General features: G+C 36.2%; 4 protein-coding genes across 5 annotated transcripts; 2 read left to right on the forward strand and 2 right to left on the reverse strand.

The window, feature by feature from the left end:
* The first annotated feature begins 152 nt into the window (after nt 1–152).
* On the forward strand, nt 153–3,034 carry LOC107397802 (cuticle protein 16.5-like). The gene is made up of 3 exons (XM_015979324.2): nt 153–375; nt 414–665; nt 2,872–3,034. The coding sequence occupies exons 1-3, from the start codon at nt 364–366 to the stop codon at nt 2,944–2,946; spliced, it is 339 nt and encodes a 112-aa protein (XP_015834810.1). The 5' UTR covers nt 153–363; the 3' UTR covers nt 2,947–3,034.
* Nucleotides 3,035–3,175: 141 nt separating this feature from the next.
* LOC664541 (neprilysin) lies at nt 3,176–7,000 on the forward strand. 2 transcript variants are annotated; one of them, XM_015979318.2, is made up of 14 exons: nt 3,180–3,440; nt 3,502–3,565; nt 3,878–3,972; nt 4,179–4,481; nt 4,527–4,785; nt 4,831–5,409; nt 5,465–5,561; nt 5,604–5,780; nt 5,833–5,992; nt 6,035–6,083; nt 6,135–6,202; nt 6,300–6,430; nt 6,479–6,643; nt 6,691–7,000. In XM_015979318.2, exons 1-14 carry the CDS (start codon nt 3,386–3,388, stop codon nt 6,868–6,870), a joined length of 2,382 nt encoding a protein of 793 aa, XP_015834804.2. In that variant the 5' UTR covers nt 3,180–3,385; the 3' UTR covers nt 6,871–7,000. The 2 variants fall into 2 exon arrangements, with proteins under 2 accessions (XP_064214905.1, XP_015834804.2); XM_064358835.1 differs by lacking the exons at nt 6,479–6,643; nt 6,691–7,000 and having other exon boundaries at nt 3,176–3,440; nt 6,275–6,413.
* LOC100141964 (loricrin) lies at nt 6,992–9,480 on the reverse strand. Its single transcript, XM_015978847.2, has 2 exons — nt 9,352–9,480; nt 6,992–9,294 (listed from the first exon to the last, which is right to left on the reverse strand). Exons 1-2 carry the CDS (start codon nt 9,364–9,366, stop codon nt 7,171–7,173), a joined length of 2,139 nt encoding a protein of 712 aa, XP_015834333.2. The 5' UTR covers nt 9,367–9,480; the 3' UTR covers nt 6,992–7,170.
* A 1,647-nt stretch (nt 9,481–11,127) lies between these two features.
* On the reverse strand, nt 11,128–12,117 carry LOC107397798 (elastin). The gene is made up of 2 exons (XM_015979319.2): nt 11,971–12,117; nt 11,128–11,919 (listed from the first exon to the last, which is right to left on the reverse strand). Exons 1-2 carry the CDS (start codon nt 11,983–11,985, stop codon nt 11,173–11,175), a joined length of 762 nt encoding a protein of 253 aa, XP_015834805.2. The 5' UTR covers nt 11,986–12,117; the 3' UTR covers nt 11,128–11,172.
* Between the last annotated feature and the right edge of the window lie 1,569 nt (nt 12,118–13,686).

Raw genomic sequence — 13,686 nt, forward strand, 5'->3', positions numbered from 1 at the left:
AAATAATTTCTCCAACGCTACTGTTTTAGGAAACTGGCTTGGATTTCTAATTTGCGAAATCAGTCTAAAAATCGTGATTTTTGACAAAATCAATGATTTATTTCGATTTTGTTTAAAAATTTTCTTTATTAATGATTAACTTCCGATCTAAACCCCGCAAAATTACATTCTCTCGTCCCATTGCACAACTTGTGGTACTCCATCAATCGGAATTCTTATGGTATTTTATAGCACATGTCTTACGTTAAATTACGCCAAGGTGCATTAGCCAATCATCCCTACTAGACAATACCAAATCAGATCTTTTATATAAAAGCAAACCTAGGAAGAATGCGTTCAGTTGGCATTATCTAAACCACAAAAATGTATAAACTGGTAAGTCAAAAAATACAGTTTTTACTAAACGTGAATAGATTTTTTTAAGTTTTGTGTTAACAACAGTCTGCGCAGCCCCCGGGTATGACTTTCATGGTTTTGGCCCCATCGTAGCTGCACCCCCAATTTTCCCAGCCCCAATCATTAAAACTCCCATCATAGCACCACCTCCTGTTTTTCACGCCCCTGTTGTAAAGGCCATAGCACCAGTGGCCCCCGTTATTAAAACCGTAGCCCCGGCCACGAGCTACGCCACTGTTGCCATCACACATTCCGCACCAATAGTAAAGGTAAATAAAAAAATAATTGCGAATTTAATTAAAAAAAAGTCTATAGTAAATTTCAACTATTTTTTATGTATAGTGTGAGTTTGGCAAACGTGTAACTCAAAAAGTAATAGTCGCATAGAAATCAGCGTTTGCTATTAAATACTTTGTACTTTTCTCCATGCATGTGATTTATTTCTAAATTTTTTTACCCTTTCTTATATTCGTAATTAAAATTAAAACTAACTAAATTGGCTACTTTAGACCTAAAGATGATTTTCAAGAGGTTTTATCAAAAGTATAAGTGCGTTTCTGGCTCAAAAATAAGCTAAACTGCTCAAAATTGTTTGAAAGGGATCTAAAACGTCGGTTTTCTAGATTGTTTTAACATTTTGTCTCTTGAATTAAGTAAGTTTTAAACAAGCTAAACTGCTAGATATTGCTCAAAAGATACCCAAAAAAGAAAAATTTTAATGTTTGTTTTATCAAAAAAAATATATTTAGTAAGTTTTTTAAGTATAAATCCACCTATTCAAAAATGTTTAATAAAAACTTAAATTAGTGAGTTTGTGGCTTTGTCCGGCAAATTTTTTTATGGAGTGAGCTTTTTTTATGCAAACTCAAGCTAAACTGCTCAAAATTGACTAGAAGAGACCTAAATCTGTGGTTTATTTGGCTAAAATTTTATTAAATAAGTGAGTTTCTTTTTCAAAAATACATATAAAACTAAGAGTTATGGACTTTATTTCAGTAAAATTTCTTGAATTATGTGAGTAAGTCGTTAAAATTAAAAAACAAACTGAACTGGCTAAAATATAACTTAAGGAATGATTTTCGTGTTTTTGTCGGCAAAAACCCTTGAACTAATTTGTTAAAATAAATCTAAAACCATGATTGCTACCTGGTTTAGTCAAAATTCCTCGGACTAAAGTTGTATTTACGTTAAAAATGTAAAAGAACTTTAACGTTATTAATAATCGTATTTACAAACGTTTGTTTTAAACGTATAATTAACGTTTCAAAAAAACTTAAATTGTTTTTATGGCACTGTTTAACGTTAATTTAACCTTTTAATTGAACGGTATTTTAATGTCGTAGAACTAAATATAAATAAACGTAACTAATTAATTATATACCAAACGCAAAATATACTCTTATGTTTTATACTCGTATTTTCTTTTCTTTACGTTATTTTTACATTAGAGTTCTTACTGAAAACGATTTTTTTGTTTGGATTTTTTTTTTAATTTTGCTAATTTCTTTTACAACAAAAGCTAAACTGCTTAAAAAATTGGTTGAAATAGAACTAAAACAACGATTTTTTTGGTTTATTTGGACAAAATCTCTTGAAGCAAATGATTTTCTGCCTTATTTTGGTAACATTTCTTGATTTTACTGAGTTTGTTTTTCAAGAATGAAACAAACTGTTTAAAATTGGTTGAAAAAGAAAAAAACAATTACGTTTTTCTGGCATGTTTTGGCAGAACTTCTTGTTATAAGTGGGTTTGTTGTTGAAAAATAGCAGACTACAGTTTTTTTGGATATTGGCAGATATATACCCAAAACGACGATTTTCTGGCTTGTTTCGAGAAAATCTTTTGAATGATTAAAATATATATATATATATATATATTTATATATTTATATTTATATATATTTATATATTTATATATTTTTTATATATATAAAAAGAGAAAAAACTATAGAAAGCAAAAATTGGATCATCTATTAATACAATCGTTTATCAGAAATTAGAACTGATAACAACTAAAGCCATTATTGGGAACTTTTTGTAGGAATCAAGCTTTGACCGAGGCTTTGACACAGTTTATTGATGATGATCGTTTCTGTCTGAAACTACCGATTGTGAATATTGAATGTCTCTGCATTGTGGAAGTCTTGTCACGCTAGATTGCGTTTACAGTACGCTTATCTAGAAAATTTCATCCATTTCCATAGTAAAATTCCAGTTTATTCAATATTTTTACTTCCGGGTTAGGTAAAATTGCCATCTTCAATAAACCAATCTGATTGAAATTAATTATTTAGAGGTGAATTGACTGTAATGAATAAAATTGTTTGCTCTGGGAGCACTTAGTGAGAAAAAAATTCCAATCAATACATATGACACAAATTGTTTGTATTTTACTTTAACCACATGTGGTTTTATCTTTTTTTGGTTTGTTATTGATTTAGTAATAAGGATAATTCCATTTATTTGTAATTCCAGACATTTTTGGCCCCGCAGCCCATCTTGAAGAGTTATTATCCAGCGCCACTGGCTTTCGGACATGGGTACCATTGAACCATCGCTATTTATTTCATTGTACATAACTTATTTTATACCTAGAATAATGTACAAAAATTTTCGATAATAAATATTTGCATTTGAACCGTGTTTCTTGTGTTTTGCAACAAACCGACACCTTTATTTGCTCGTGGCGATAAGGTTTAGCTCTTTAATGGGCTTTTAAAGTACATCCATGGTAATCAAGCACATATTAGCAATTAAAACCATTATTATTGTCACTCACATACGTACGCGCAATGCAAAAGGAAGCAATTAGTGTATGAATAATTTATATTGTTTAAAACATATCTTGAATCGATATTCAGAAGCCATCGATTTGTTTTATTAGTGGTACAGTAACTGTGCGAGTAGTTTACCGGTAAAGTTCTCGCGCGCAACATGACACACTTTGCGTCAGCTAAAACCACCCTTAGTAGTTTTGTGGACAACAGACATGGATAACTATGCTTATCAGCCGGACGACAACGGCAAACCTTTTGCTATCACAAGTGAGTTGTGTCTTCTCGGCCCAATGCGTGTACGAACCAAAATAAATCATTTCTCGTCTAGGATATCCTTCAGTGCCAAGGCCCGCCAATGATTATTTAGTGGAAGTTAACTCTAGGTCCAAATTGTAAGTAGTCAAGTGTGGCAAAAGACGTTGAACTATTTCGTGTCGTGATGAAAAGGGAAAATTAAACGCGTGATCAGCGTACATAGCATGTTGCGTTATTATTGACACAACACGTAAAATTCCGCAAAAAGTTTGAATAATGCCGAGAACAAGATAAGATATAAACTTATTTGGAACTCAGAAGTTACTTATTAAAACCACCATTTGTATGTAGAGGAAGAAATAAACTTCTTGAACAATTAATTTTTATGTAGTCTCTTTGACACCAAATGCGGTTCACGAGTTACTGATTTTTTCTTGAAAATGTTTCAGTTTAAAGAAGCCCAAGTTTTTCAAAATATTGTCAGCGGTACTCATTGCTGTAATTATCCTTCTTCTAATCGTAATCATAATCTTGACAGTACAGTGTAAGTCGAGTTCAAGTTGATGGTTCTAATTTTAAAAGAATCTTAATTATGGTATGATTATACGTCACCAATCAATATCACCTGTTATTGTTTCTGCATATTTGATACACATACTGGGAACAAGATCAATGTTAAACGTTTAGATTTTTAAAATTAGACCCATCGATTTTGCGTAAAGTCGTCCCGTCATTACACCAACATTTCAGACTATGACAAAACATACTTAAGCAGGATTTGTACCTCAGAGGAGTGTCTCAAATCTGCAGCAAATCTGAAGCTTTCACTAGATTCCAGCACGAATCCTTGCGATGATTTCTACCAATACACTTGCGGGCGCTGGTCGAAGGAACACCCAAACCATGGGTGGTTTCCCACATTTTCAACCTTTGCAACAATTAGCGAACAAATATTATTATCAACTGAGGAGTTTTTAACTTCGGAGGAAACCAACGATGAACCTTCGCCCGTAACGCAAGCTAGAAATTTCTACAAGTCTTGCATGGATGAAGGTTTCACGACTCAATTAATTAAAAAAATATATCAATGTTTTATAGACGCACTCGATGATTTGGGCTTATCTGTAGTTTTCAAATACTTGAAAGAGGTGGACCTGCCTCCAGTCCCAAGTTTCTTGACTAAAAGTGATGATGAGATCGCCGAATTTCACTTCGATTGGTTAAAATCCGACGCTGTGATAAAGAAAACTTTTGCTATGGATGTTTTGATCGGTTTTGTGGTTGACTCAAATATGCTCAACCAGTCTGAGAATGCGATGTATATCGGGGTGCCTGGCCTCCGGTGCCCCTTACCTAGGTTAGTGTCCTTGATTTGATTCCTATTTATTTGGGATTATTTCAGTCCTTTTAAAAAAACTGGTGGGGAAAAGTCCGAAAGTGCGCCTGATATTGACGATCTCCGAAGGATAACCAACGGAAATATAATCAAATTTGTTTTGTCCACATTGTATAGAAACGTGACGTCAAAAGAACTCAAGGAGGACGTTCTTGAACAAGCGAGTGATGTGTTATTGAACATGACGTTTGAGATTGATTCTCTAGTTGCAAATTTTTCCTCGGAGTCAAACGACTTGCAATCGCAGATTGTTAAGGACTTTCAAACGAGAATCAATGAAATTTTACGGAGTGATATCAAAAAGGATTATCCCCAAATTTTGGAAAAATACCTCGGGTTCTTGTTCACTGGCACTAACGTCACGATTGATTTCGACAACGATTTCTTCCTCCTTAGTCAAAACGACGTGGACTACCTACCACGGATACTGTCATACGTCCTGACGAGTTCGGACATTTATCTTGAATTATACATGTGGTGGGTGACAGTTTTCGCAATGATAATCAATACTTCGTCAGAAATTGTCGAATACATTGTTAAGCAGACGGCTCCGTTTTACACTGGCACCGCTGTCTTAAGATCGCGGTAAAATTAGCCCGATATCGACTTGACTATTTTTGATTAATTAATTTGGGAGCAGGTCCTTGGACTGTAGCGCTTTAGTTAACAGCTTTATGGGGATGGCGGTTAGTTACGGCCTTGCAGATCGAACCTTTTCCAACAAAACGAAGCCTAAGGCATGGTCCCCTCATTGTGATTTTTTTAATTCTCTATTGCAGGTTGAGCAAATGTTGTACGACATTAAAAGTGCGTTTATGGAACATGTTAAAACTATAAGTTGGATGGATCAAAAAACGCGAACCGCCACTTTGGAAAAAAGCAAAGAAATGATCAGTTTTATCGGATATCCGGACTGGTTGTTAGACAAAGGGGCCCTTGAAATTTACTATCAAGGCGTAATAGTTGTTCCAAAATGTTTATTTTTGGGGCCAAATAAGTTTATTTTAGATCACGCTGGCTAATAATACGTATTTGGACAACATGATGAGCTTTATCAAGCTTTATGTTCCGAGTAAATTGGAAGATTTCAGGAAAATTAATGAACGGAATTGGAGTACTGACCCTCTAAGTGTCAACGCGTTCAATTCTTTTACAAATAATGCTATCAGTAAGTTACCACACTAAAAAATCACGCTTAATTTAATTCTAGATCTTCCAATGGCAATTTTGGCATTTCCGATATACCATCTCGGGTTAGAGTGAGTTGAATACAAATATGTTTGATTTAGGAACAACTTTTATTGTTTCAGAGTTTTAAATTATGGTGCTATGGGATCGATTTTAGGTCATGAATTGACTCACGGTTTTGACAATGAAGGTAATAAAGAGAACAACGGGTGAAAGAACAAGTGCCCACTTTTACTTTGAGTGCTTCGATTTAATAATTCAGTCACGATTTTGATTTTTTAATATAGGGAGAAAACACGACAAATTTGGGAATTACAAGGAGTGGTGGACACACGAAACCATCGACACGTTCGAAGCAAAAATTGAATGTTTCGTCAAGCAGTACGATAATTTTACACTTGCGGGTGTTGAGGGACATGTAATTAGTTGTATTAGAAAGGGGTCGTTTTTTGAGTTATGATTTTAGGTCCAAGGGAAGAAAACTTTAGGTGAAAACATTGCCGATAACGGGGGACTTAGGCACGCTTATTGGGCTTATCGTAAATATGTCGATCGAAACGGACACGAGCCTAAGCTTCCAGGCTTTGAGAATTTTACGGATAATCAGTTATTTTTTATAGCTTTTGGAAGTGTAGGTTTGTGGTTAAGTTTTGAAATATTTTTTATTCGCGTTTTTAGATTTGGTGTGAGACGATTTCTCCCGATGATTTGGAAAGTCAGATTGAATATGACGAACATTCTCCTAATAAGATAAGAGTTATAGGTTCGTTACAAAATTCCAAGGAATTTGCTCAAGCGTTTCAATGTCCTGTCGGGAGTAGAATGAACCCAAATACTAATAAATGTCAAGTGTGGTGATAAAAGTAAAATGTGTGATATTTTTTTGAATTGCTTTAATTCAACTAGACCAAAATAGCTTTCTAATGTGTGCCTTTTGTGTGATATTACGTAGATAGAGTATTTTTCAATAAATAAGTAATTATCGGTGTTCTCTTTTATTTCCTTTGTTAATGTTATACGACAAATTAAACGCTTTTTTATAAAAAATCTTTATTGCATTAAGAAGTAAAAAATGCAGTTTCAACAAAAATTAAATGAGTTATCACAGCTCATGTGTACGTGGGATGATAATGAAAAAATGAAGGAAATGATGTCATTCTAGTACTTGTATCCTCCTCCAGAGGAAATTCCTTGATTGCCTCCAGAACTTAGTGATGACGAACCTCCATATCCGGATAAGTCAATAGTTTGTTCCCCGTAACCACCCGAAAATCCCTGATTTCCTCCAATACTTCCGGTTGATAATCCAGATTGTCCACTTGAAATGGGATGTAGGGTTAGAGACCCTTGTCCAGAACCACTTCCATAACCTCCGGAACTTTGTCCAAAGCTTGATCCACCTCCAAGACTAATTGAGCCGTAACCGGAATTTCCGCTTCCAAAACCCGAAGATCCCGATCCAAAACTGGAACCACCGCTACCTCCTCCCACTGAAATGGGTTGTGGTACTGGTACTACGATAGTTTGGGGTACTCGAACAGGTACAGGTTGGGGTACGGTAACTGGGTAAGGTTGAGGAACTGGTACACCAACGGGTTGTGGTACTGGTACTTTAACTGGTACTTGTACTGGTACTGGTACACGACGGGTTACTGTGACTGGTACTGGTCTTGGCACAACGACAGGTTTTGGTACTGGGACGGGAACTTTGACTGGGCGGGGTACTGGTACTTCGACAGGGTGTGGTACTGGAACTGGTACTGGGCGTGTTACTGTAACTGGGTATGGTTGTGGGACAGGAACTGGTACTCTTTGGCTAACAGTGCTGACAGTGGCGCCTCGTCCAATTCCACTTGATCCTCCTCCAATTCCTATTCCTCCCGACGATGATTGACCTCCAAAATTAAAACCGGATTGTTGACCTCCTCCAAGAGACAAGCCGCTTCTGTAACTTCCGCCGGATTGTCCGCCTCCTAGGCTGTAGCCTCCGGATTGTTGTCCTCCCAATGAAAGTCCACTTGATTGACCTCCTCCAAGACCATAACTTAATTGCAGACCTCCTCCTTGAGACGAGCTACTTCCATAACTTCCACCAGTTTGACCTCCACCCAGGCTATAACCTCCGGATTGTTGACCTCCTAAAGAAATTCCGCTTGATTGGCCTCCTAGAGACAAGCTGCTTCCATAACTTCCACCGGATTGACCTCCACCTAGGCTGTAGCCTCCGGACTGTTGTCCTCCCAAAGAAAGTCCACTTGATTGACCTCCTCCAAGCGATAAGCTACTTCCATAACTTCCACCAGACTGACTTCCACCTAGGCTGTAGCCTCCAGATTGTTGTCCTCCAAAAGAAATGCCACTGGACTGGCCTCCTCCAAGACCGTAACCAGACTGTTGACCTCCCAAAGACAAACTACTGCCATAACTTCCACCGGATTGACCTCCTCCCAGGCTGTAGCCTCCAGACTGTTGTCCTCCCAAAGATATTCCACTTGATTGACCTCCTAGAGATAAGCTACTTCCATAACTTCCACCGGATTGACCACCACCTAGGCTGTAGCCTCCGGACTGTTGTCCTCCCAAAGAAAGTCCACTGGATTGACCTCCTCCAAGAGACAAACCACTTTCGTAACTTCCACCAGATTGACTTCCACCTAGGCTGTAGTCCCCGGATTGTTGTCCTCCCAAAGAAAGTCCTCCTCCAAGAGACAAACTACTTCCGTAACTTCCACCAGATTGACTTCCTCCTAGGTTATAACCTCCTGATTGCTGTCCTCCGAAAGAAATTCCACTTGACTGACCTCCAAGACCGTAACTTAATTGTAGACCTCCTCCTTGAGACGAGCTGGATTGACCTCCACCTAGGCTATGGCCTCCGAATTGCTGTCCCCCCAAGGAAATCCCACTTGATTGACCTCCTCCGAGACTGTAACCGGACTGTCCACCAAGCGATGAATATCCGCCAGATTGTTGGCCACTTCCAAATGTAAGACTGCCTCCCCCCAATTGATGACCTCCACTGAAGGAAAGAGCACTGCCTCCACTCAACTGTTGACCTCCTCCGAGAGAAAGACTATTTCCTCCAAATTGTTGTCCTCCAGATTGTGAAATATCTCCGTAGCTTCCTCCAGACTGTTGACCTCCAACGGAAATACTGGCACCTACAGTTTTTTCAGATCCTCCACTACCAAATGAACTGATGATACCTCGTTTTCCATTTTTTCGTTTATCAGCCTCGCCTCCTTGGACTGTGCAAGCGACTGCTAATATCAGTGATGCTACCTGAAATGTAAACTGTAATAAGAAACCTGAAAAATTACATTTTTTTATTTTACTTACGATAATGTGCTTCATGATATGCGTATGTGTGTGATCAAGAAGCAAGAAAGAAGTGATGGACACGCCATGGACGCTCGCTTTTTATACTTCTTACGGTAGAGAGGGCCTTTGGCTATGCATCCATTTGCCAAAATTACTTTCACTGGGGATTCTACTGTATACATTCACGAAGTTTTGATGTTACGGTCAGGTACCTACACACGACAGAATTTATAACAATTAATTGGTTCATTTTCTGTATTACTGTAATTGTCGTAATGAAGTTGATCTAATTAAAAATTGATACGGATGTAAAAAACAATTATTGAGGATGTTTACAATACTATTATTACTTGTGATTATGTTACAAAATAATACTATTTTAATAAGAAATATTTTTAAATGTGGGTGCATGAAATAAAACTATGACTATTCATTAGAGAAATAACGAAATGGTAATGAAATTCGGTACATTATAATTCTTTAGAAATTCCTATTAAAAAATGTAAATAAGTGCATTTGTTGGATTTTCCATAAAACTTTTATTTCCAGTTACAAAAATTACATTTTTTAATTAATAGAAAATTAAATTGTTAATTTTTTCGTCCGGAAGTGTGCGCATTTTAGGTCACACTGATGACAGAGGTGTAAAATTATTCCATTATTTTTTCACCCATTTCTAACATTACTTAATATCAATCAATTTAGATATTAGATAATGATTGAAAAAAACAAATGATGTTTTTTTTCTTTTGAGGCCCGAATAATTTTTGGATTAATTCGCTTTCTTCCCACTTGCAGCTCTCCAATCATTACTTTGCATAAAATACATTTTTATCGCTCAATCTACTTTTACTGTTGCTCGTAAATTCTATGACACTTTAGAATCAGTTGACATGTATGCAGCTGGACCAGCAAATTGACAGCTTCAGCGATAAATCAGATAAAAGAGTAACCAGTCAATAACCAATTCTGCAACGAAGCACCAGTCTATAAAGACATTTCAGGACAAGACGAGAAGATTTTTGATCTAATTTGTGAGAGAATCTTGCGAAACAATTGAGTTCTTCCTGAAAAACGTGCGAAATGTTTGAATTTGGACTCGAAATAATTGCTAAAATCAATATTTATCAAAAACAAGTCGATCTAAAGTTGAAAACGTGAAGCGAAATTGCAGATGGTTTGGCCGACATTTACAAAATAATCAAACAGTTTTTTGCTCAGTTTTAATCGCTTTATGATTGGTCCGTTTTACAGTCGGGAGTGCAATACCCCACCCATAGCCAATAACAAACGCTTCAATCGGCTTGCAATTTTTTGTGCTCCAGATAAACAAGTAGGAGGGCATTTTTATGTATCTATTGGTCAAATTACACACTAACAGAAACAAAAAAGATTGATAAGCAAGATTTAGGGCAGGCCTTTCTCACAAGACGGGATTTCGCCCTAGATGCGAATAAATTGCTCGATTCTGCTGTTTTTGAAATAATTTGATTTATTTGACGAAAACACACTTTTTTAAATGTATTACACAAAAACAAAGAATTCTAGATAAGTAATTAGATTTTCACACAACTAACTAAAGTCTACACTGACGTTATGGAAAAATTAATAATTACTGTTATTATAATAATAATTAGGGGAGAGTGGGGTAAAATAATCCCCAAGAAAAAATTAAAATCGAGAGATAATAATTCGTAACAGAACAAGATTGAGTATTTTTTCGAGAGCTCACTAAAACATTTAGTAAATTTTAGAATTTGTACGAATAGAGTTGTGGAGTTGTAATAAAAGTCATTTCATTTTTTATTATTTATTATTCATAGCCGTTTTCTATCAAGTCTAGTATTTAAGATGATGATCATAAATGCTGGCTCCATAACCATATCCGCCATAACTTCCGGATGAAATCCCAATCGAGCTGCCAATGCCTCCAAATCCCCCAATTCCGCCCAATCCAGCACCTCCAAAGAAGCCGCTGCCTCCAACAACCACAGGCTGAGCTACTGGAACGACAACGGTTTGTGGTACTCTGACTGGGACGGGCTGGGGCACAGTGACGGGGTATGGTTGGGGAACTGGAACTCCAACAGGTTGGGCCACGGGTACTTGAATGGGTACGCTGACTGGTACTGGCACAGGGCGAGAAACAGTGACTGGTACTGGTCTAGGAACAACAACGGGACGTGGTACCGGCACTGGTACTTGCACTGGGCGTGGTACTGGGACAGCCACGGGCTGGGCTACTGGTACTGGTACAGGGCGCGTGACGGTGACTGGGTAGGGCTGTGGTACTGGTACTGGTACTGCCTGGCTGATGGTAGAGACAGTAGCGCCGTGTTTGATTCCAGAACTAATTCCGAGTCCAGCGCCACCAATTCCACCAAATCCAAGTCCAGCGCCACCAATTCCACCCGATCCGATCCCAATTCCGCTGTAACCTGATCCATAGCCGCCTCCATAGCCGTAACCACCGAGAGATTTGTACACACCGCTGAAGATGCCACGTTTTTCCACGGTTTTGGCTTCGGCAGAGTCGGCCTTACTGCCTTGGGCAAGGCAAGTAACTGCCAACAAGAAGACGGCTACCTGATGTGAGAGATGAGTTTGATTTTTGTTCTTCTCTGGAAGGAGACTTACCGAAAAGGTTTTCATGATGATGTATGATGGAACCAACACAAAATGATACTTTGGTTATGGCAAAGTTGCTATTTATATAAAAAAATTTGGGGGGGCTTTCATTTACAATCATTAAGGACTTGAATCTACATTAATTGGTAACACATGGATGAGCAAATAATTTCAAAAATGATAAATTATTAAAATGTTTATTACTCAATTTAGTTTGGACATAATTAACTATATGGAAATGTGATGAGCAAGAATGCGCATTTTTCTGTTTCGTGGATTTCATTGCCATTTTGAACGATTTATTGCTTGATGTAGGGAAATAATAAGTTTGTAACACAGTGAAAAAATTTCAAACAGATAGATAAAGAATATTGAATAACTTATTGTTATTACTTTAAAATATAAAATTAATACGTACCACTAGTAGACGAACTACGGTTAATTACATGTTAAATCAAATTCATTGTAAATTTTATTTCAAACCTTTAGCAAAGAAAAATAATTATGAAAATTCAGAGTTATGCTAAACAAGTACATATAAAAATTAATAAACAGAAAATAGTGTTCACCATTTGAAAAATTATATTTATTTCAGTTCGTACACTTTGGAACTTTTCTGTTGCTTCACTCGTAACATCGTAACTGCATTTTTTATAGATATAACGAAAGATTTTTTAAATCATTATTATTTCACCGAAGTAAAATTTGCTTATTTATTGAAATTTATCCGACAGTTTGTAGTGTAGTTACTCGTAACTGGTTCCTAAATGAAAGAGATCTAAGAGACCTCTAATATGAGTAGAAGAATGTATTTCAAGATTATCACCGATAAAGTCTATAAATTTTAACAAAAAAAAGTAACAGTTATTTTACATATTCGAAAGAGAATAATATTATAAAACCTACTATATAATAATGTGATAGAAATCATAAACAAACTACTTATTTTTCGTGTGGTATTTTAATATGGAAGCATAATTAAAATTCTTTATTTTCACTCAAATAAAGTGTTGGTTTGAAAGTTCAAAATTTATTATCTCAGATATATAGCAGCCTGGTAGTAACTGTTTTGTTTATATATCATTTTTTTTGAACCTGCTGATTACTAAAATCATTTTAACTTTCCCCGACTCTTCCTTCCGGTAAATTTCCTCGGAAAAATATTCGATACGATTTTAAAAGTGTGTTTCTTGTTGGTGATTATTATTATTGGAATGCTTGTCTTGAGTGATTAATTAGAAATCTTTTTTTAGAATTGTCTAATTATTGTTTTGTTTTATATATTGGCATTGAATTATTTATAGTAGAGGATACGAATTAGGGTCATCCTGCACCCATCTGCTTATTGGTTGAAACTTATTTTTTATCAAATTAATGTAAGACGCTAAGGAATGTATCATCTATGGATTGCCTAAAAAAAGTATTCAGGGCTATGATTAAATGGGCTAAAAAGTTTTTTTAAGTAACATTTTTGGAACTGATTTACAGAGTACATTCTTCTACTCAGGCTGTAAGGGAGAAAGTCTTTTAAAATGCGGTCATTGATTTATTTAATTCAGAAAAAAATCTGAAAACAAAAAAAATCTAACACATACTTTTTGAAAATAATTTTTTATCAACAATATGTGTTAAAGGAAAATAAAATACTTTTGGCTCTGTAGTGGACTTATGGGGAATAAAGAATGTATCCTGTAAATCAGTAAAAAAGTTACCAGAAACGCTGTA

Source organism: Tribolium castaneum, chromosome 9 (assembly GCF_031307605.1).
Source record: "Tribolium castaneum strain GA2 chromosome 9, icTriCast1.1, whole genome shotgun sequence".
NCBI classification, from domain to species: domain Eukaryota; kingdom Metazoa; phylum Arthropoda; class Insecta; order Coleoptera; family Tenebrionidae; genus Tribolium; species Tribolium castaneum.